We start from the raw sequence: 24372 nt of genomic DNA on the forward strand, positions 1-24372 counted from the left end.
TAAATAAGGATTATTAATACCTTATCAAACGAAGAACACTTTCCGACCTTAGCCAGTTTTAATAGGTGATTATTAAGACATGTTTCCCTGGGCTCTGTGCCTCATGCATGCATTAATAATCTCAGACGATGTAAAACTCCTATCTACTCGTATAGAAACTAGGTCCCTGTGACGTCACGTGGAGTGGCATTGCATGGGCGCCAATCTGGCCTTTTTCAAATGAGGATAAAATTGACCATTGCCATTCGTCTAAACCGGTATTTCTAAAACCAAATAATTTGTATATTATGGATACACTGGTGGTGGGTAACGAATCGCAATCGATGCCTTTCGTTTTCTTCGCTGACGAAAACTACCCTATTGATATTTTTTCTCGGCGCTGATAAAGTTTGACACCTTTCTAGCAGATAGCAGAACCGGATAACAGCGTCAAAATGGCGTCTACAAACGACTAACGTTAAAAACAGTGTGCTGTTATTGAATTTTTGTGTGCAGAAAAAGTAACCGTGGTGAACATCCATAAACGTTTGTGTGCAGTGTATGGCAACGCTGCTGTTGGCAGGAGCAGGGGTACCGACTTACAAAAAATATTGGGGGGGGCCCAAACCGGGGATCTTGCCCACGGAAATTTTATGAGTATTGAGTTTTAAGTTTTTAAGCATTTTAGAAGAGTCATATGATAAACATTAGAACCTTGATAACTCGGATCTCGATATCTGTACACTCCGGGGAAAATCGACAAGCTAGACACATTTTTTCCACACACCAATAACGAATTTTTGAGGGGGCTCGGGCCCCCTCAGGCCCCATGGAGTCGGCGCCACTGGGTAGGAGTGATGTTGGGCGTTGGGTAAAGAATGTTACAGCCACAGGAGATGCAGAAACAAAGCTCCATGATCAGTCACGCTCGGCATGGCAACGCCTACAAGACCATAGCTTTTACCACCAGAGAATACATGCTCCCCCAAAATGCTGGCGCTAGGCCTTAGAACGTAATGGGTGCTACGTAGAAAAATAGGGTATAGACAAGACATGTTGACGCATATTGTCACCAAAATGCTGACTTTTTACGATGAATATGTTCTGAGAAAAAAATAAGGGGCATTACTTATTGAAATACCCACGTAGAAAGTGTATGGTCTACAATTAAGCAAAGAAACAAAAGGAGTATTCATGTGCATTGTACAGTGGCGCAGCGAGGGGGGGGGGGTTTGGGGGTTAAATTCCCCCCCAGAGCTCAGAGAAATTTTTAAGTTTAATCCATTTTACTTATTTGGATCAGTATTACTTATAGAATAGTGTAAGGATTAATCAAATATCCATCAGAAGGCCGTAAAACTCGCCATTTTGAACCATTATTCTTATAATTTTTCTGAAGGAGGGCCCTCGCACCCCTGCTTACCCTGGCGGGTTTTCAATACCCCAACACCCCTAAGTATTAGTTGTGCCTAAAACCCCCCTTGCCTTAATTCTTCGCTGCGCCCCTGTTCGTGTGTGCTCTTTTTAGAGACCTCGAAACTCCGAAGTTGATATTATTACCAATTAGAAAATCAAGTGTCTACATTTACTTTGAGAGACAGCATAGGTGTAATAATTATTAGGGGAAATTTTAATCTCCCATCTCTAAACTGAGATTCTTACACTGCAAACCGAATTCAAAGAATAAGGAAATTAGCGTGATCTTACTTAACGCACAAGCAATTCACTCACTCAAGTGCGACAAGTCTATGGGAGGAAATAAAACATTAGGCCTTTTAGCTGTAAGCCATCATAAGTTGATAAAAAGAATAAATTTTATTGAGGTTTGAGTGATCATAGGGTAATTTTTGCAGCCTTAAATATTGGAGTAGACTCATTTGTAAAACCAAAATGGAATATTTATTTATTTGATGCATGCAAATTCATTAAATTTGACGAGAAGCTTGATAAATTATACACGGACTTCGTAGCTAAAGCAGATAATAAAAACACTGACGTATCATGGAAATACTTCTTAGAAATTCTACGCCAACGGATCAACTAACATATTCCGTAAAAACTGAAATTTGAAAGTAAAAAAACCTCGTTGGTACAACAACGATGTTAGGAAGATCCTTGAGAAAAAGAGAAAACTGTAAAGCTTACTCAAAAGGTCATTTTCATTTATTATTATTAGACTTGACAAGATTTGTTCATTGTATACATAAATGACCTATGGCGCTACGTTTCTTGCGATGGTCTTCCAACTATCCCCATGTATGTGCAGTGGATAGTTTCAACATAAAAGCGACAGATAGAGTGAAGGCAGAGTTCTGAAGAAGTTAGAATCAGTCAAGCGTTTTGTGAGAATATTCTCGGACGAGAACGCATAATAGAGGTGCTATTTCGCACTCAAATACTGCTGCGGATGTACAGAAAGCGTTACACAGATGTTAAAAGATTTAGGCTGGGAGCCTCAAGAGTCTAGGAGGCTGCGCGCTAGGCTTACTCAGATTGATTGAGCGATGGAGAATGTGTGTTTATGAGCGACGCGGAGAACATCATATTAGGGCCTGACTACGTTTTCAGGTCCGATACGAAAAATAAGAGAGACATTTTGCCGAACGGATAGGTGAGGGAATTCGTTTTTCACTCCCACAATAAAGGACCTTAATAAATGCTAGGCGTAACTTCGTAAGAGCATTTCTTTTTGTGTGTAAACGGCACAGGAACGCAAAATTTTGTGTCCTAACACCCCCCGCCAAACACTCTTTGAGGGTAGAATTTAGATGTCGATGTATTAAAATGATGATGAAATACTGTTAGTAATTTTACACCCATGAACGCTATTGATATCACCCACATCTTCAAACGTATCAATCGCGCTCACCCCGAAGTTTGCTGTGATAGGAGCTGTGATAGGTAAATCAAGTTGCCAGGGGTAAAATGAGAAGGAACCGAGTCATTTCAACCTGGTCCTTATACTAATATTGGTTCGCATACCCACTGAAAGGAAAGCACCGATGTTTTTAATCGCGTTATTTCCCGATTTTTTTGTGCCCTAGAACCAGAAAATTAAAAAAATATGTTTATCAATCGAATTTCAATTATTTTTCTGACTCTAAGGTCATCAAATTATTTCAAATACGAGTATATCCCATTATTTTGTAAAAATTTTAATTACTATGTGCAAGAATTACACTCAACAGAGATATCACAGTAATTAGCCGAATAGACACGAAGGTACTACAACTCTCACCTCCCCTGATTATTTCTTTTCCGTGAATGAATCTTTTTAGAAAGGTGTTAACGTAGATAAAGTCATAATTTTAATAACTTTAGTCGTTTAAAAATACAGTACTAACTTTTTCTTGAGTAAACTCCATAGATTATGTTGATTTTCAGGATGTCTCTTTTAAAAGTAAAAAAAGTAAGATAATTTTGTTTTCGAACCCACCCAGAACTTTACCGCAACTACCTTGCACAGTATAGACCTACTCGGCTACGGAACCACGTATTGATAAGAGAGAAACGGTGAGTCCAAATGTGAATCTAAAGATAGGAAAAATCTCGCCACGGAGCCCGAAAGAAAACACTCCGACGGCCCAACGTGAGCGTAGACGTGAGTTACCCCAGTACATTCCATCCACTAATCTGAATTCCAATTGGGCTTAAGCTCCTGGAGTTTGACTCCAGCCTCGGTGGCCAGGTCGCGTCCACCTCCGTCCTCATCGGCTCTTGGCTCTATGTGCCAACGTCACAAGTTTTCTCCGACCCGGCCCCATCAGTTAAGTGGGACTCCTGGGTGTCTAAATACTTTAGGAATCGATAGTACTTACATAATTAACAAAAGGGGTCCGATTACGCTTCCCTGTGAAACATCTGATGTCACTTTAACTAAATCAGAGCTAATTCCGTCAAGAACTACTTTTTGTTTACGATCACTCAGAAAGTCACGCATCCAGTTTACCGCTGTTGCATTCAACCCGCATTACTGTAATTTGTATAACAGTTTATTGTGAGGTACCGTATCAAAAGCTTTCTTAAAATCCAAAAATAATGCGTCAACTCGTTTTTCTCGATTCACCAGATTGAGAGCGTCATGAAGAAAGAGCTCGAGCTGTGTTTCGCATGATCTACCTTTTCGGAATCCGTGCTGGCAGCCATGGAGGAAGTTAAAACTGTCTAAGAAAATGATGATATTGCTAACGAAGATATGCTCGAGTATCTCGCCTATAATCGATGTTAATGAAATCGAACGATAGTTGCCTGGTAATGTCTGTTTCCCTTTTTGAATATCGGTGGAACGCTTGCAATTTTCCATTCTAGCGGTAACTTTCCTTCAAAGAGTGACTTCTTAAATATCATCTCCAAGTAAGGTGTAATATGTGAAGCTAACTCCTTGATTGCATGCGCGGGTATTCCCTCCGGTCCAGGAGGTTCTTTATTATTCTTTATCGATTGTAGTTTTTTAGTTATCTCATCACGTTGGATAGAGATTTCTTCCATCGTTCCTCAGTACATGATATATCTAAATTAAATTCAGTATCGCCTGTAGTGTATACACTTTCAAAGTGGGAATTTGGGATGTTAGCCTTGTCAATATTTTCGGTGAGAAGTTTACCATCGTTATCAAATAACGAATCTACGATAGAAGATTTTTCCTGAATCTCTCTAGCATACGACCAAAAAGATTTCGTATTTTCTTCGACTTCCACCAAAGACTTTTTTCTTGAACTTTCGTAGTGCAATTCGCATTGATTGCTTGGGTATTGAGCGTTGTGAGACTTGACTCCCTTTTGCTTCAAGTTCCTTCGATTTATTAGCTAACGTAATGGACCTTTTGTACAAATTGTATAATTTTCTATGTTTCCTGAGGTCTCTTCTAACATCATTTTTGTACCTACCAACGTGGTTCTTTATTATCACATTTCAGTTTTTGCGGAATATGTTCGTGGATTCATTGGTGCAGAATTTCTAAGGAGTTTCTTTCATCTTATATCTGTGCTTTTATCCTCTGTTATAGCAACGAATTTTGCGTAGGAATCATTAAGTATCTCGACAAATTTAATGCAGCTGCATTTATCAAATAAGTAAATATTGCGTTTTGGTTTTACAGTTGACACAACATCAATTTTTAACGTTGAAAAAATTACTCAGTTATCACTTCAATCCGTCAATAAATTTGACTTGTTTTATCAGCTTAGGAAAGATTACTACTTAAAATCTAATATCTTATTTCCTCTAGTAGGCTTGTCAACTACTTGGGCTAGAGCGTGATTTGCAAGTACGTAGAGTAAGATCTCACTGATTTCTCTATTCCTTGAATTCGGTTTTACAATGTAAGTATCCCAATTTATGGATGGAAGATTAAAATCTCTCCTAATAACTATTACACTTTTACTGTCTCTCAGATGCGGAAGTCTGTGTAAATGCGGATAATTCTTTCTAGTTGGTAAATTATATCAACTTTGGAGTTCGCAGGTCTACAAAAAGAGCAAATATGAATACTCCTTTTGATCCGTTGTTTAATTGTACCCTATACGCTTTTTATATCGTTGTCAATTATTTCATGGGCGGCGCTGTGTAATTGTGATATGACTGCTATAAAAACTCCGCCCTCATGTTCTATTGCGTCGATCGCATCTGTTAATTTTATATCCTGGAGGAAAAACTTCGCTGTCGTTTATATCTTCCGTAAGCCAGCTCTCGGTTCCCAACACCACGTCAGCGCCCTGAAAAATATGCCCTATTTCGGCGCGCTTTTTTGTTACGCTACGACAATTAACTGCAGCAAGGTTAATGTCATATTTTGTAGTTTTAGTTTTGATTGGCTCTTGTCGAAGCTTTTGTGTACTAGAGGGGTGAATTTTATTGGAAGTACTAATTATATATGGTATGTTTTCTTTCTCTGGAGCGTAGGTTTTATTTGGTAATATTGGCGCTATTGTACGGCTATTGAAGCGGCTTGCATTGTAGTTTGTAGATCTCTCACTCTTACTAGGACTATTAATGTTTTATCAACAAATTAAGATAGTTAGTTGAAGGGGGCTAAGATCAATCTATGGTTAGTTTTACTCATTTTAAATTAGGAAACCGGATCTAAAAAATTACGAATAACAATACACGCGATGGAGTTTCACTTTACGCCGAGGCCAAGATCTTGCGCTTCCGCGGGATACTATGTTTTCTTTATTACCTAATTTTGTAGGAGAGGGGCTATAATTATGCTTGAACTTAATATTTCAATATTTATGGAACTGTTTTCTGTCTTCAAACATTTTCCTCAGGGTTCTCATGTCCTCGCCATTCAACGCTACTGGAGGGATGGACTCCGGAGAAGCGGGAAATAATCAGCTTCCTGAACTCGGAGACGTCTACGAAGTGCAAAGTTCAGTTTTCCTCCTCCCTCGGTAAGAAAGTTACTTGGAATAAGATGCTTAAAGTATGGTAATAATTCCTGCTCGTGAAGACCAATCGAAACCTCCGAAAAGACCCCCAACTAAACCCACTCTTCGTCATTCTCAAATCCTTCCTCCCCCAGTTCCAGAAATCCTTAAAAGCCACCGACAACGAACTGCCCTATGGGATTTCCCCTATGGGATTATACCTCATCACCCTCATCCAAGCACAATGTCCAAAAAATCGCCCTTCATCCTTCCCACATTCCCACCCCCATCTAAATAATTAATTATCGACACTATGACATGATTTCATGGTGAATTTAAAACTATCTTCGAATCCAAATAATCCAGAGTCGCTCTTTAGATAGCTGCAAATCTGGGAACTTGAATATCACAATTAAAAAGCGAAAACCCAGCGTAGCGCAGTGTAGCGCACCTTTCCAGCTCGTGAAGTGTGCTTTGCAAATTCAAATATAGCGCTCATTTCATGGAAACGGACGATAAAATCTGAAGAATCCTCTGCTGGAGTCATCAAGAGCATCTTGTAAGACGAATTCGCGAAGTTTTCGCTTTCTCGAGGGGTGTATATTGTTCTTAATCCCAAATATCAGAAGACTGGTTGCCTTTCAGCCCATCGGCCACGCCTCAAAAAATCCTGGATCCGCCCTTGGGTGCCCGTGTGTATCGAAGAGGACGCTAGCCACCCGACCTCCCCTTTTATACGTACTACTTCAAGGGTTTTGGGGCTTTGCCTCTGTCCTTCCCCTCCAAACCCTCTCCGAATATTTTGGGGAAATATGGGATTGCCGGCCATACATCCTCTGAAGTGACAACTAGCGCGAGGACACTTACTCACATCCTATGACTTTCTATAAACTATTCAATGTTACCCAAGCAACAATCAATAATCCAACAACATTTTCGGCGTTTATATATGAAATCCATACAATATCCATGATAATCCGTTGCATGGGTATCCCCTCCCAGCTTAGTACTCGCTCCATTCATACCTTCTGTCTCCTCCATTATCTCATCTATAAGCTGCCTCTCCTCACCCACCATGTCTAGCACTTCATCGTTCCTCCTCCTCTCCGTCCACTTCAACTTCTCCATTCTTTGCCACACCCACATCTCGAATACCTCGTATCTTTTCTCGTCCTTCATCCTAAGTGTCCACGTTTCTGCATCGTAAAGCGCTACACTCCAGATCAGATCAGATTAGTGAAAAACGTTTTCTTTAAATTCTTAGAAGATTCTTAAAAGCGAACCTCTCAGATGGTCCTTTCTGTTCATGAACGCCTCCTTTGCTAATGCAATTCTCTTCCTGACGTCCTTACTATTGTATCCGTTTTTCTCTATAATGTACTGCCCAAATATTTGAACTGCTCAACCTACTCATGTTTTTCACCACCCACTTTTATCTTAAGTCTCACATTCCTCGCTCGCGATGCTTTATAAAACCGCATAACCTTGGTCTTCCTGTGATTAATACTATCCCATATTCCTCGCAACGCCCGTATAACGCATTTACTAAAGCCTGTAGCCTTCTGGTTGACTGGGTAACTAACACCTGATCATCCTCGAATCTCACTGATTTGAACATCATTCCTCCCACTTTTACTACAGCTTCTAACTCATCCCACGCTTCCCTTACCATCTCTTCAGCGTACACGTTAAAGAGCAGCGGCGATAGAGGACAGCCTTGCCTCACTCCTCGGCCCATGCTTGCGCAGTCTGGGCCATATACAGACTAGGGACAGTCGCCTATATCTCCAATCTACTCCTATATTCTTGAGAATATTCATTAACTTTTCACTCTCTCAAATGCTTTTTCAAAATCCACGCAGCAGACAGTACTTGTTATATTCTATGTTCCTCTCCACCAGGGACCTCATTATCGCTAAAAGTAATGGATAAAATTAAATCGATTTCCTAAGCAGCAGTCATTATCCCAACAACATAGTCGGCGTTAGCATATGAAATCAATGTAATATCCATGTTATTCCAGTTAACGTTGTGTGGATATCGGTCAAATATCCAGAGGACCTCCAAGCAACGTTGCAGCGATGTCCAGCAGTGGACACTGAGGTCCATATTACAACGTCTCTTTGATATCTTCACAACGTCCAATCAGTAGATAATGGTTGTGCATATTATGATTTTTGGAAATTCCGAGACATACTGAGAAAATATTTGTACTCTTCCTTTCCATGCAGAACATATGCTAGCTAAGAATGCTGCTTGGGATGACAATGTTTTAATATCACGGGTAGTACAACTCTGACATTTATGTAATGTTATTTTTGCGACTCATTGTAGATGTTACACTAGCATATCTACGTCACGTTGTCAAAATATCTTTCGTGTAACAACAATTTTATCAAAAATATATCAATCTTATTTAGATATGCGATGGATATCGTCTGCTGCGTGCATGTGGACTGATATCAGGGTCTCAGATCCTAAATTTTTATCAAAAACCGGAAAATATTTTATGAACTTTATAAATTTAACTTCGTATGAGCGGATGAAGGATCTAAGGTTTTCCCGGCGAATAGACTGGAGGAAGAGTTCTCGGGTTTCCAGCCGGGTCCAAGGGTTTATCAGCACCGACGTTTCGAAGGCTAAGTCTGATGGCAGACTTAGCCTTCGAAACGTCGGTGCTGATAAACCCTTGGACCCAGCTGGAAACCCGAGAACTCTTCCTCTAGTATGAGCGGAGGTTATCTGAGGGCCGCTCCTTTTACAATGATTGTATTCTTCAATTAAAATTATATTTTATTATATAATATAATTAAAATAATATAATTTGTATAATAAAAACTAAACAATAATGTTAGTTCTATTCGACTCATTTTTTTGGTTAATTATATATCAGTTTGATTTCTAGCTGCACATTTAATTATATAATCAATTTAATGAGACAAGTGTACCCCATCACTTTTTAAAATTCTGTATCGGGCCATGACAAACTCTGTGGCGGGGCGCATGTGGCCCGCGGGACACAATTGGGTGGTTTCCTTCATCAAAGGAAACGAAAAGGCATTGATTGCGATTTGTTACCCACCATTAGTGGAGGGCATATATATTGGAGGTATTTCGATAATTAATTTTGTTTCTGTATATGAACATCACCTTCATAAATTATTTTTGAACATGCGCTGTTGGAAGGTTTTCTTTTTTTTTGTGTTTTAAAATTTTTTCGAAATATTCTATTGCATAGATTTCTCTAATTGTAAGTGTAATAGGGTAGTTTCCTTCATCAAAGAAAACGAAAGGCATTGATTACGATTCGTTGCCCATCAGTAGTGTATTCATGATATACAAATTAATTGGTTTTAGAAATCCCAGTTTGGACGAATGTTAATGGTCAGTTAACATTATATTTAATTATATAATATAATTAAAATAATATAATTTGTATAATAAAAACTTCGTTAGTGTCACCCAAGATAAATCAAAATCTTGGTAAGTACTCCAGGAGTAATAATCTTTCGGTTAAGGCAATAAAAATATAATAGGCAACCACCCTATTTGCCCACCTCTGCCTTAACTGAATTTCTTCGGTTCAACTTGTAATTTTTAATAAAAAAATGGATAAATATAGCCCATGTTAGTTAAATTTCTTGGTATTTACATGAGTATGCTCATAATATAATAACATAAACGTAGCTCTAGTTATCAGCCTGCATTTAAGTTGCATTAAATTCATAGACATGTACTATTAATAAGAAAAATGGTAAAAATATATCAGAAGTATTTGCATAACTTATTTGACTCAAAACTTCAATAATAAAAGTTTTTAATGGAGCTGCAGAATACAGAAATCAGTTTTAGTCGGTTTTAATAACGTGCGGCCTATCACCCTTATAGGTGCGGCGTGTCACCGTTTTCTTCTTCTTGAATTTATTTCATGACACGGTTTTTCTCCACCCTGTGTAACGGATACCCGGGATAAGGATGAAATTTATCCTGATAAAGATTGTTTACCAACAATAATAACCAACCATAGCATAAAATACATGTAATTGAATATCATTAACAAAAAAATGACCAACTCACACTGATAAATTTTTAGCATTTGTGGGGAAGGCCTTAAAAATATCATCAGGTAGGTCGTTTCACTCCATTCCTATACTTAGGAAGGATTTTTAAATGTCCATTTTCTGCATCTTAAACTTAAAAGGGCTTAGCCGAATAAGAGGGCGACAAGTCATAATGGTCAGCATATGGGATAACAGGTCATGAAAAAAAAGAGCAAAAAATGGCCAAAATCGCATATTTTATTTTTTTCGCGGTGTTCCACCGCCTAAATATTCTTTTTTCATTACATTAACCGAAAGGTTTTTAAATACTCTTTCGAAACACGTTTTTTCTTTGTGGCCCTCTCAAAAATATTTTATGAAAACTACAGTTTGAAATTTTCAAATCGACGCCATTTCTCCTTATGCCACTTAAAAATTGTGAAAAAATTAGGCATCTGCTCCATGAAGAAAGCCCTCAAATGCCGAAAGCTTCATAGAAAAATTACCCCAAGTTATTTAAAAAAGAGTGGAAATTGAGTTTTCGAGCTAGCCGGCCCTGGTTGGCCTCTAGCGGGCTGGAAGTGTGGAAGGTTAATCTTTTTTGATTCCAAATCCTATGCCCCAAGTCTAGGAAAAATCCCGGAGGGGGACTTTTCACCCTCTTATTCGGCTATGCCCTATCGTGACATTATTTTCTCCGCCGTGAATAAGGGATAACCAGGAGAAGGATGAGATTTATCTTGATGAAGATTGTTCGTCCATTTTCGCAGTTACGAAAGGGAAGACGCTACCGATGCACGGTCCACTGACACGCAACAACCACCGCCTCCGGCATACGTCCACCCAGTGCACCCAGGGCGGGTTCCAGGGGGTAATGAGCCGGGCGAATCGACCGCCTCTGCCCCCGAGCCCGGGACCACTTCGGAAGACGAGGAATCGGACAAGTATAGCATGCAGCACAGGAGGCGGGGCGTCGCACTCATCTTCAACCACGAGAATTTCGAGGAGTCCGGACTGAGGAGGCGGGAGGGCGCGGATAAGGACGGTGATGCTCTCAGAGGGCTGCTGGAAATGCTGTCGTTCGAAGTTCGCTACCACAAGGACCGCACCGTCGCTGAGTTGAAGAAAATCCTGAGGGACGGTAAGGGAGCTCTTTGCCATCGTTAGAAATGACCCACCAGCTTAGAGGGCAAATGCACCCAGTACGGCAGGGATGGCAAGTAAAACGAAACGAAAATGTTTCGTCTCGACCCGGAGGGAAACGAAAATACAGAGGCATAGGTTTAGTTTCGTTCCAGAATGAAATTAAGATCACCAAGGAAATTAAGTTTCGTTTCGGGACGGAAGGGACTTTTTTTAGTTTCCTTCCCGGGAAGGGTTTTCCAGGAAGTAAACTAAATTAATCGAAACTCCGCTGCTCATAGTTAAGTTTTGCTCCCAAAAGTTGAGTGGAGGGGGATAAGATGGTACATTTTCCTCCCATTTCATGACACAATGTAGGGAGGTTAAAACATTAAGCATAAACATCGAATGACCACTTTGCGTACACCGTTCTCCTGTTAGTGGTAAAAATATGAGTGCCAAATGTCTCTAATAGCTGTAGGCCGAACCTCTACTTCATTCAACCATAATTCGTTCCTACTCGACGTGTGGGTAGAAACTAAACTGTTTGAAGAATCGCGTGATCCCTCCGTTGCGAAACATTACCTGTGTTTCGTTTCGTCCCAGAACTTTAGTTTAGTTTCGACCCGAAGTAATTTTGACTCCGATTTCATTTCGACCATGAGTTTAGCTCACCGGGTTTAATTCTTTTTCGTTTCGTATATACGTTTCGCTCCCGGAAACGAAGCTAGTGATTTTTTTTACTGATTTTAGACTTTCGTTTCGTATCACTTGCCATCCCTGCTGTGCGGTCTGTTTTCCATAACATTTTGCTTTGCCTAAAACCAAGAGGACTGCATGGAGGAGGCTCAATTCCATCCCACAGAATGCTTATTTCTGTTGCCACTTCGGTCGCATTTTAATCGGTTAACAAAAATGTTCGCGGCGCGGTGATGAGTGCAGTGCAATTCTCTTTTTTCCACTTATTTTGCGCCATAATGTTTGCCATTGCGAGGAATAGCATTGAAGAGTTATGGATTTGATAGGTCGCATAATCATGTACATAAATATCGTTTAAAACCACTAATTATTCCTTATTTTCCCGTGAAACTCGGATCATTTGTCCATTAACGACGCAAGTTGCGACGATATACGCAATCCTTCCTCTAAAAAATATTCTGAGCGCGTTTATGCCTGTTTCCGTGCATACCTTCAATTGACGGCTCCTAAGGTCGAAGGTGCTTTGGTAATGGAAGGGCATTAAATATTCTTCGAAGAAGGGAAGGGCTGAATATTAATATTTTTCGTTCCTTTTCACGGCCTCAGACTCCAGAAAAAACGTAAAAAATTACGCATATATTAATTTCAACCGAAATATTTTCCGGAGATTTTAACGGGCGCCACGAATCTCTCTGAGGCTACTAAAAGACGGAATGTATTTAAACCTCGCAATATCCGACTAAAATAAATTCATGTCAGGTAACAATTAGCAGTAAAATACGTTTATTTGCTGACGACGCTGTCATCTATCGCGAAATTAGAGATCACTCGGACTACGAAATTCTATCATCTGACTTAAACAACGTTCATTTGTGGAGCCAAGAGTGGGGACTCGAACTTAATCTGAGCAAATGCATGGCGGTACATTTCTTGCGAAATTCGTCCAACTCTAATCTTGTTTATGCAGTGGATGGCATTAACATAAAGGCAACAGACGAAGTGAAGTACCTGGGAATTACTATAACCTCGAACCTCACATGGGGAACACATATAAAGAATATTTGCGGTATAGCTCTGAAGAAATTAGGATTCGTCAAGCGTATTGTGGGAAGATTATCGGATGAGAAAGTTAAAGAAAGGTGCTATTTCACCCTCTTCCGACCGCACCTTGAATATGCAGCGAGGGTATGGGATCCCGTGCAGAAAGACTTAATCCGCGAACTGAATAAAAACCAAAGGAAGGCTGCGCGTTTCGTCAAAAACTGTTACGGGCGTACAGACAGTGTTACCCAGATGTTAAGCGAATCAGGTTGGGAGCCATTTGAGACTCGGAGGCTGCGCGCTAGGCTTAGATTGCTTGAACAATTAAGAATGGATATCTTTAAGAGCGACACAGAGAACATAATATTAGAGCCACACTATATTTCCAGGTCCGATAGAAGCCGTAAATTAATAAGAGATTTTTTTCCGAACGGATAGTTATGCGAATTCGTTTTTCCCCCGAACAATAAAGGACTTTAAACGCTTGTCCCAACCTCGTTAGAGCACTTCATTTTTTTAGCTGTAAACGGCTGGTGTCCTAACACCCCCTGCCACACGCCTTTTAGGCGGCTTGCGGGGTATTATGTAGATGTAGATGAATATAACCTCATCTCCATACAAGTAATGAATCGACCACGCATGTGTGCGAGGGCTGGAAAGTTACCTCTGTTTTTATAAATAAAACGTTGAAGGTGAACTAAAGAATGTATTACATGCACCTTAAAACTGCGACTTTTCTTTATCTTAAAGTATACTTTCCACGAACATTTAGGCCTCGAATTGCTCCCTACTGTCATCTTACGCCCAGCTTCAAAAAAGTAAAACTAAAAACAATGAAAACAGAAGGAGCTTAGAGGAGCTGCCTTGGACCCAGAAACTCGATAGAGTCTGAAATAAAAAATCGTCCGAGACCACGCGTCATAATGCTCCTGTGGGTTGGGAAACTCTTTTGGTGTCACAGCCATCTATCCTCTCTGTTTCAGTGTCTATGGAAGATCACTCCGATGCCGACTGCCTCTTCGTTGCTGTCATGACCCACGGGGAGCAGGGGGACTTGCTTCACGCCAAGGACAATCCTATCAAGGGCGACGAAATCTGGCGACCCTTCACCGCGGACAAAGTCATTTCCTTGGCTGGGAAGCCGAAAATATTTCTGGTGCAGGTAAGGAGAATGGGCTCGTCCAACACTTGACACTAGATACTAGTTGATAGATTGAAGTGTTTTTCCGTTTTTCGACACACCGATTACGTATCGAGCTATTTGCGGCGAAAAATCGACCCCCCTTAAATCTTTGGCCAATAAGTTGATGACGTCATGCGCTCCTGCCCAAAGGGTCCGCGATTCTCACCGACATCTCCCTTTTTCGCATCGTTCTACCAAGGTTTGTTGTCGTTTAACCTGATTCCGGCTCTTAATACGAGGGTCCTCTTTGAACAAGTTAACCCTTTATTGGCCAATGAATCTCGTGCGGTGCACCAGTCGAACTGGCCAGCATGAGAGATCTCCACGTATTTATTTGCATTTGGGGCGATATATCTCGGAGGTAACATGTGTATGAATGCGTAGTAAACTACCACCATCTCTTGGAGTTTTCCCGAACTACGTTGATGCTTCATGCATTCAACATAACAACGAGTTTCTGTCTTACGATACTTTTCGATTCTCTTTGAAATTTATTTTTCACCAATGCAAATTAATCTCGGAAGATGCATGCATTTAGCATTTATAATAGCATATCCTGTGCTCGAAGTGCCCTCTACAAAGACCTCAAGCAGGGTTGTTGTGAAAAGTCTCTGCCACTGTCGGGATTTGAACCAGGATCAATATGGTGGGAATCTTACACTCAAGCCACCATACCGACCCGATCCTCTTTTTAACACTAGAACTACCGATGGAGTCATTTTGACCCCTCGCGATTTTTTTGGAAAGCGTGTACTATTTTATTTTCTAGAACTATTTTACTCGCTAATCCTTATTTTGTGTCAAAAAAGAATAAAAGCCAAGGAATTTCAGGCCAGAATTCGGAAAATTTTAGTCCCGACGGAGAAATAAAAATCGCCAGGAGTCAAAATGACTCCATCGGTAGTTCTAGTGTTAAAGTGCTCTTTCACGCACGTTTTCACTGTCGTCTTTCTGTGGTACCCTCACCCACCCTGGAACCTTTCTTTCCTCCCCCCTCCCTGCTCCTCTTCCGAAACCCTAAAAAACGACCCTGTCACCCACAACCCTCAATATCCCCACTTCTAGTCACTCAAATCCCATCCTCCACCTCCCCTTCAAACACCAAGGCACAGAGTAGATATATAGCATATAGAGATATATATCCCTACTCTGTGACCAAGGCCTATACCAGGAAAAACTCTCAAGTCTTATGTTACACTTGATAATGTTGTTTGTAGTAACGAAACGCGCAGTGTCAAATATGAAGATAAAATATTGCAATGCCCAATTTTACTTAAATTTATTTTTTTTCTCAAGCTTCCTTCTGAGAGTAATGTGCAAACACATGTTTTATCGCAGGCTTGTCGGGGGAATGCTGTGGAAGAAGGAGTTTGGGTAGCCGATGCCCTTGATTCATTCCCTGCGGATGCCACAATTCAAATTCCCACGAGGGCTGATTTCCTCTTTGCTCACTCCACGCTCGAAGGTAAGACTCAATTTTCACACCGAATTATGAGTGCTTGGAGCCCTTACAGACGTGTACATCAAGCCACTCAAATCTTTCCTCACATTTTTATTGTAATACGAGACGCGTTTTTTTAAAAAGTAAACACTGTTTTGAAATATTAAAAAAAAACTTAACTTTTTGTAACTATTGCATTTTTACGTAGAATCCCACACTTTAAAATACTTTTCCATATAATTTTCGTTGACATAAAGGAACTTTATCGTATCGAGTAATAACCTTGTGTATTCCGTCGTCATAGAAAATCGCCACCTTACTTGACAACTTTGGAAAAACTGTTGTTTTTACGATTCCATCGTCGTCATAGCGTTGACTTCCTCGGCGTTTCTTCAAATGATAAAAAAAACGTGGTGGTGATTTGGAGCTAGGTTGGGACTGTGTGGAGGATGATTAAATTGTTCCCTACCAAATGATGCAATGCAGGGGCGCAGCTAGGAATTGAGGCTAGGTGGGGTTTTAGGCACAACTAATACTGGGGAGTTAGGGGTGCGGAATACCCACCAGGGTAAGCGGGAGTTGCGGGGGCCCTCCGCCATAAAAAAATTAGGTAAATGGTTCAAAATGGTAAGGTTTACGGCCTTCTGAGGGATATTTTAGTAATCCTTACATTATTCTATAAGTATATTAGCCCAATTAAGCAAAATGGATTAAACTTTAAATTTCTCTGAGCTCTGAGGGGCGGGGGTTAATCTCTCAAAACCCTCCCCTCGCTGCGCCACTGATGCAATGAGATCTTGAGTTCCATCGGCTGCATATGGACGGGCATTGTCATGTACCAAAACGATCCCTTTACTCAGCATACCTCGTATTTTGTTCTCAATTACACGGCACAATTTGCTTAAGGTCTCACAAAATCTCACAGCATTTACTGAGTCACCACGAGCCAAAAAATCGGGGAGCACAATCTCTTTCCTGAGCCAAGAAACTGGTCCACATACAGCCAATAGAACTCATGTGGCTGTAACTAAGGCAGCGTTTTTCTAGGATGACGGTATACAAAAGCTTGTTGCTCAATACGCTAAACGCTTTATTATTAACGGAAATTATGTTTGTGGAAAGGTAGCTTAAAGTGTCTGCTTTTGTCTAAAAATAAAATTGTCTCACAAGGTTTCCTGCTTTTTTAAATTTCAAAACGGTTTTCCTCAAATAATCACCTAGTATAATTATCATTTAATCATTTAGTTGGTCCAAGAGTGCTATTGTGAATTATTAGCCACCGAATAAGCGTGTGGATTCCGATTTTACCAAGTAAGGTATCATTCAGCCACCATTCCAGAGAGCACCACGATGGGTGCATTTATTTCAGAATGGCATGAATGGTTGAGGTGATAGGGTCGAATTTTTATTTTTTTGTAAATTCTAATATTATCTACTAAATCATGGCCTCCTTTTAAGGCCGTTTTACACGGAGCACGGAATTGCGCAGGTTATGGCAGCATTAATTTCTAAAATGGCTTGGAATAGCGCGAATGCATGAACGAAATTAGAACAGGGGCTCTTTTGCCGACTCGCATCCACGCATTCTAGCATATGTTCTAGCAATTCACCGCTTTACACGACGCAATTTTGATTGCGACTTCGCACGTACGTCATTGCACTTTTCCGTGTGCCGTGTAAAACGGCCTTAATACAGGTCGGAGCATGCAATTTGGCAACAGCGCTTTACGTGACGTCAGTGGTCCTACTCTCATCGGCCTAGTGGTCCGCTGAATTGGTTTCCCAGCTCTCAACGTTGCGTGATTTTGTGACTGATGGACATTGGTTTACCTTCCGTAAAATAAAAAAAAAAAACTCAAAATCCGTAAGGTTAAGTTATTCGAGTGGCCATATCGCATTGTTTTCCAATTTTTATGGCAATTTATTAAAGGTGTGAGATATGATAATGGCAAGGAAAGCTAGAGATCACCTACGGATATTCAATTTCTAATTACTTCGATCGACGTTCGAAATGCGCAAATGAACACGAAAATGCACTGTGTAACCACCAAACTTGTGCGAATTCATGTACAGAAAATAGAATTTATTCTAATTTGGTTCATGCAATTGCTCGTTTTCGTTCCGGTGTATCAAAATCGTTTACGTATTAAGACTTTCACTTGCAATGGTTAATGAACAGCGTAACAAGGCCTTTACACGACGCGACCAGTTGGCATATTGCTTTATAGATATTGCATAAACGTCATTATAAACTGTGCTCCTTCGAACACGCTAACAGTAAACGCTTTTTTTGATCAAAATATCGATTTCATCCTCGGGGGAAATCCTTGAGCATGCGTGCATTAACAACGTTACTAATAAATCATTTAAGGCGGAAATACTTCATAAACAACAGCTCGATACTGGGTGACCAGATAGCAAAGGCTGAGGCCAGCATTGAAATCCTAACTTCCGTAATATTACGAGAAATATATAAAGAGATGAATTCCTACAAAAAATTGGATTGAAATCTTGATACTCTTCCATTTTAATGAGTATCAAATGTGATGGGAATAAAATTTCGACTCCAAATAAATAACACGAAAGCAAACGCTATCATCGTTGCAAGCCAATCAGACCCATAAGAATCATCACATGGACTTGGTTGTTGTAATTTCAATCTTGGATCCATGCTTGGATGCCTTAAAAGCTTCTTTGGGTGAAGGTTTCTCTTTTAATATTCGTTTCAATTATGCAAATTCCTACGATCATGGATACACAGTATATCATCAAAAATTGCCTGCAGTTACGATAGCTTAGTTTACTATTTCATAGACCTAAAAAATAGCACTGCATTTAGCGATAATTGAACATTGACGTTACAAAATACCAGGGTCTATGAAGCAGAAACGTGCACGAACAAAATGAATCGGCTGGAAATATTTAGCGTTTTTTCTATCCCTTGTCCTAGAGAAAAGGACCAAAATATTACCAAACTACCAATAAATGTGACTGCCTTCAGTGTTGTTTGACATAATATCGGTGTTATTTGGTTACCAAGTAACGAATTTCCTCTGAGGTCATAGCATCTGACCTTATTCATGAGTTGTAATGGGAGCCTGCCTGTGATCACTAGAGTCGCACTTCTCATGAATTGCGCTACGCAGGAGCTAACTCTGACAGCAAGCTGATACCATGCCATGAATGCCTTCTTAGATGAAAATAGGAACAGCGCGACGTCAATAGTCCAAGTTGGTGTTAGGAACAGCTGACTCAAGGACGAATCGTAAGACAGAAGGGCGTTATCTGTTTACTTCCATGATAGAGGATTTGGGCCAAGTTCAAAAATATTTCTTTTGGTAGGAGCTTTGCAAAGACGCTGTTGACAACACAGATAAGCGCAGTTATCGACACACGGAAGTTCCAGCATGGTCCTATTTTAATATTTCACTCTTAAACTGAAAAAAAGGCATTTCAGTTATTCCAATGCCTACAGTTGCATATAAGACATCAAAAATAGCACTGTATTCAACGAGAAATTTGACATTACAAAAATACCAGGATTTATGGAGCAGAAATACACGAATTTTTGATTTTAGTGTAGAAGGTAGCATTAAATATGGGGGCTGCTTTTATTTCAAGCGCCGATGGGTCATGATACATAAACACAAGACGAAGTGATTGATTGAAAATTATATCATTGCTAAATATGGAGCACAATTGTGGTGTCCTTTCCACATAATCGCCGAGGCGATTGAGGAATTGGTCGCGCCTGTAGACAAGCTTTACTATGCCTTTTCCATAGGATGTTGCCACCGATGACTCCCAATGAATTTTGCCTTCGTCATGAAGATCATCACCCGTTTGAAAACGCTTCCCTCCTTGCTAAATCTTCATTTTAGTGTAAATATAGATGTCACACGGCACTAGGTCGGCATTGCATGGCGGGTGACCAAAAATGCCCCATTTAAATTGCTCAAGGAGCAGTTGGGCTGCATAAGCATTAAGATGACGGACGCTGTCATAGGTCAGAACACCCCGAGAAGTCAGCATGTCTCATCTTTTGTTTTGAATGGGAATGGACGTAATATTTCACACTGTGTCACACTCTAGCCACAGTGCATTAAAAATTCTCTTTTATCGGCATGAAGGCCAAGACATACTAATGCTGAAGCTATTCGGCGAGTTTTCTGGCTGTCTCTTGCACACTTGGTGGGAGTATTTATTTAGGCAGTGTAGTTTATGAGATTGCTACTAGCCTTAAACCAACAACTTACGGTCAGAAATGACTCCAGCGTATGGTGCGGAGGACGTGCAGTTGCCCTGTATGCGCAGTACCTTCTTTTCGCTGTTTGTTGTCGCTTGTGGTATTTTTGCTGAGCGATCGTACGTTGAAAAAAAGTACATTTTCTTCTGTATGTACCAACAAAGTTTTCCTTAGTGTAATGAGCGTAATCATACATGAAATGATTAAATCGAAACTTGTAAGTGGTGGAAGGGCTCCGTATTGCCAATAACAGACTTTTGTTACAACCACAATATATTAAAAAACTTTTTTTTTACCGATTTCGGATTTTAAGTTATTAATAAGTACAGAAAATATAAAAAAAACACTTAAAAATATTTTCTATACTTGATAATGGTGTAACAACCGAAATCGGTCAAGAAATTTAAAAAAAATATATTGTGGGAGTAACTAAACGCCTGGTTACACGATACATTAACACGTTCGGGTTAATGTGTAATTGTATGAACGCGAGAATTAATGCTAAAATGCTCCGTTAAACCGCCCAACTTGTGTGAATGCATGAACAGAAAATAGAACCTATTCTAATTTGGTTCATGCATCCGCACATGTTCCGCTCCGGTCCACCAAAATCATTTACGCAAACGTACATTAACTCTTGCGTGTTAATGTACCGTGTAACAAGGCCTTTAGTGTCTGTTATTGATAATATATATGGGCTACCTCCTCCATAAATAATTTTGTTGACAGATTTAATTTCGATTTGGTGGAAAGGATCGAACTCATAATCAGTTCATCCCATCAGTGCAAATGAATGCGATTCAAAGATTTGGGTGTCGCTTACGCGATGGGGGCCAAATAAATCTCTACTCCCAGAAGAGGCGATCCTCTTCAGTTTTACTTGATAGAATTCATGTATTCAAAATAAAGTATTTTAAATTCGAAATAGTGGCTATATATTTTAAAATAAAAATGACCTCAACGGGAACTGCTCTTATATATTTCCTGAGAACCCATGAAAACGAAAATTGCTTCTCCAGATTGAACACTCTTCGTAGGACTTTTGGACGAGGAACCCCAGATGCACGTTTGAAAAGTCATACCTAATTTTCGTAATCGTAATCGATTTTTGTTTTTCTTTGAATATTTCGACGCTTTATTTAATTTTTTACATAGATCATTTAACTCGCCTATCCAAAAATAATAGTTTCACACTAATAGCAGGAAATTTTAACGTGAAATCAACGTTTGTCACATGGCAACCAAAGAAAATCTACATTCTGTCAAAGAACACTAAACTCAGTCACATTTTTTTGACGTTTGGTAATACGATCACCCCCTGCCAAACGCCCTTGAGGGGCTTGCAGGGTATTATATCGATGTCGACGAGTTTGATTTTAACCACCCTTTACCGCCGATTTAATCTCTTTTGCAAATCCCTAGCCTTTAAAATGTAGTAGTTCATAAAAAGGATATGTCAACCCTTGGCCAACTACTATCTTTTATATGACTCATTACCTTTAAACAAATTATATAAATCAACTGCAGCGAAATTTAGCTGCTTTGAGCGCATAAATACGCACTAGCGAAATATTTTCGGTGCTTAACCAAGGACTGCGCAAGGAGTAACGAAAACTAAATTTTCTTGAGAAGCAGAAGCGGTGCCACGCCCTTTGTCCTAAAATTTTTTTTTGAAGTTACTGTATGTCTTTCAGTAATATAATGCGGTCTGCTGAAAACTTTCGCGTTATATGAAGAAACCCAAGAAGCAGACTATATGCATCGGAGATCTAAATAAGGTTGACATAGACAAAATTCGATGTGATTTCACGATTGATATTTTGACAAAGGAACATGGATATCCTATTTGTAAAATCTACGACTAGTTATAAAAAAACATTGCACAAATATCCAAGAGGTAATATCCATGATACATATTTTAAAAAATGTTATCCCAAACAGTTAGGTACGAATAGTTAGCATATGTTCTGTACAGAATTGAAGAGAATCAATGCTTTGTTTGTATGCCTGGGGATTACCGAAGGAGGTTGTAAATATCTGGGGAGGGGGCACCACTGGTTTCGAGCGTGGAGCGAAGTGTGGCCGGAATGGGGGTGCTTGGGTAGAACCATAGAGTAAGTATATTCTTACTCTATGGTAGAACTAGCCACGCCCACTTTGACCAAAACATTGACAATCCCATAAGGGTCAATGCTTACTACTTGGTGAAAATTTTTGGTCATAACTCGTTAATACATTAAAATAAACTGTGGAACGCATAATGTAAACCTTTTTTTCTTACGTCATTGGTAGGCTTCGCGAAATTATGACTCAAATATCTTTACCCAGAGAAAAATTATTATTTCAATCACCACGGATACGTTCTTCAACCAGCTCAGCTGAAAATAAAATTTACGAGAGTAAACTAGTCTTTTACGTGCACTTATGCTGAATTTTATTTTATTTTAGCCAACGAAAATCTAACAATTACACCAATAAAGTATATTCTCAAGGATATTTCCACTAGTGAAGAGGCTAACAGACAGAGTGCTTATACATATATAGAAGTATCGCGGATGATGGGAAAAATCCAATAACAATCACGGGCGAAATATTAGTGATTGTAGTGGCATTTTTCACTCATTGTAGTGCATTTCATTTTGAACACAAATTAGCCACATCAAAATATCATTAGGAGACTAAAAGTCCAAAAATTGTCAAACCAAGATGGCGAAACTTTGACCACGCCAAAAACTCGGAAACAGCGCCCCCAGATATTCACAACCTCCTTGGGATTACCAAATATCATAATAGGCACTCCCATTATCTGCTCATTTGATGTTGTCAAGGTATCTAAGAGATGTGGTAAAATGGGCCTCCATGTCCACTATTGGACATCGCTGCGACGTTGTTTAGAGGTCCTCTAGATATTTGACATATATCCACACAACGTTGAATGGATTAACATGGATGTCATATGAGAGGGGGACAAGCCAAGTGGTTGTACAAGTGATATTTTTCTCAACAGAGTTAGGGAAAGGTAATAGTTAGTAGAAATACACAAAAACTTGGTTGCCATGGGATACGAGTGAGTCTCTTTATTGTGCTGACATTTAGTGGAATATAAAATGCACCACTAAATATCTGATTGATCTTGTTTGTTTTCTATACCTAATTTCTGTACCTAACACTGCATAGAAAAAAGAGATCACCTGTGCCCATACGCTTCTCACTCTCTCATACGTAAACGCCGACAATGTTGTTGGATTATTGATTGTTGCTTGGGAAATCGATTGTAATTTTACCCATTAATTTCTTGTTAGTTCATAAGAATAACTAGACCTCAAACGTATCGAATGTTAAGGACGATTGCGCACTATGCAAGTATGCACTCACGTATATATTTTCTCCGCTCAGGATATTACTCCTGGAGGAACCCTGAGGAAGGGTCTTGGTTCGTCCAGGACTTCTGCAAGATGATGCGGCAGCACTGTCGTCGGAAGGACCTGCTGACCATCATGACGCTCACGCTAAAAGCCGTCGCCTTCAACCGGAAGTCGTGCGCCCCCATGAGACGCGACCTGCACAGAAAGAAGCAGATGCCCGTCTTCTCGTCCACGCTCACGAAATTGGTCTATTTCGAATCCACATCCATATAAATGGGATCCAGGCAAGGGACTCTAAGACAAGAGTCTTCTACCTTCTTTTATTTCTAGGGCCAAAAATCGATTTCTCGTCTTCCGGAAGGCCACAATACTACACCTTATCTTACCACCACATGAATAAAATAAAAAAACACAATTTCGAAGGGCAATAATATTTATTGGTTAAAAAGTTGAATCAACCATTGAGATTTTTTACATTGTTTATTTTTGACTAGTGTGTCGATATTTGGTTCGCGATACAATATTTTCTTTAGCTTCCAGAGGCCTGGCTTCACGATGCATTAACACGTATGGGTTAATCTCTAAATTTATGAACGCGAGAATGAGCGACAAAATGCACTGTGTAACCGCCCTACTTGTGCGAATGCATGAACGGAGAATAGAACCTCTCGTAATTTGGTTCATGCATTCGTTCATGTTCCGTTCCGGTCCACCAAAATCATTCCTGAAAACGTAGCTACATTAACTTGTACGTGTCAAAGTGCCGTGTAATCAGCCCTTAGGAGCCGCAAGAAATTAGCCAGCAGGCCGCATGTGGCCCTGCGGCTGCAGGTTGAACACCCCTGCTCTAAGGAATCTACTTCAAACCATTAATGTAACTTGAATTTT

At 39.9% G+C, this 24372-nt stretch overlaps 1 protein-coding gene across 1 annotated transcript in view; it reads left to right on the forward strand.

Moving 5' to 3' along the window:
- The window catches only part of LOC124166692 (caspase-1-like), a 29357-nt gene extending 5479 nt beyond the window's left edge, over positions 1 to 23878 (forward strand). Inside the window, exons 2-6 of the mRNA XM_046544339.1 lie at positions 6249 to 6371; positions 11158 to 11528; positions 14233 to 14411; positions 15771 to 15897; positions 23516 to 23878. Of these exons, the coding sequence (XP_046400295.1) occupies positions 6256 to 6371; positions 11158 to 11528; positions 14233 to 14411; positions 15771 to 15897; positions 23516 to 23757 (1035 nt within the window). The 5' untranslated portion in view covers positions 6249 to 6255 and the 3' untranslated portion in view covers positions 23758 to 23878. The remainder of the gene's footprint in view (positions 1 to 6248; positions 6372 to 11157; positions 11529 to 14232; positions 14412 to 15770; positions 15898 to 23515) is intronic.
- Positions 23879 to 24372: the final 494 nt, after the last annotated feature.

The sequence above is a fragment of the Ischnura elegans genome, chromosome 10 (genome assembly GCF_921293095.1).
Source record: "Ischnura elegans chromosome 10, ioIscEleg1.1, whole genome shotgun sequence".
NCBI lineage: Eukaryota > Metazoa > Arthropoda > Insecta > Odonata > Coenagrionidae > Ischnura > Ischnura elegans.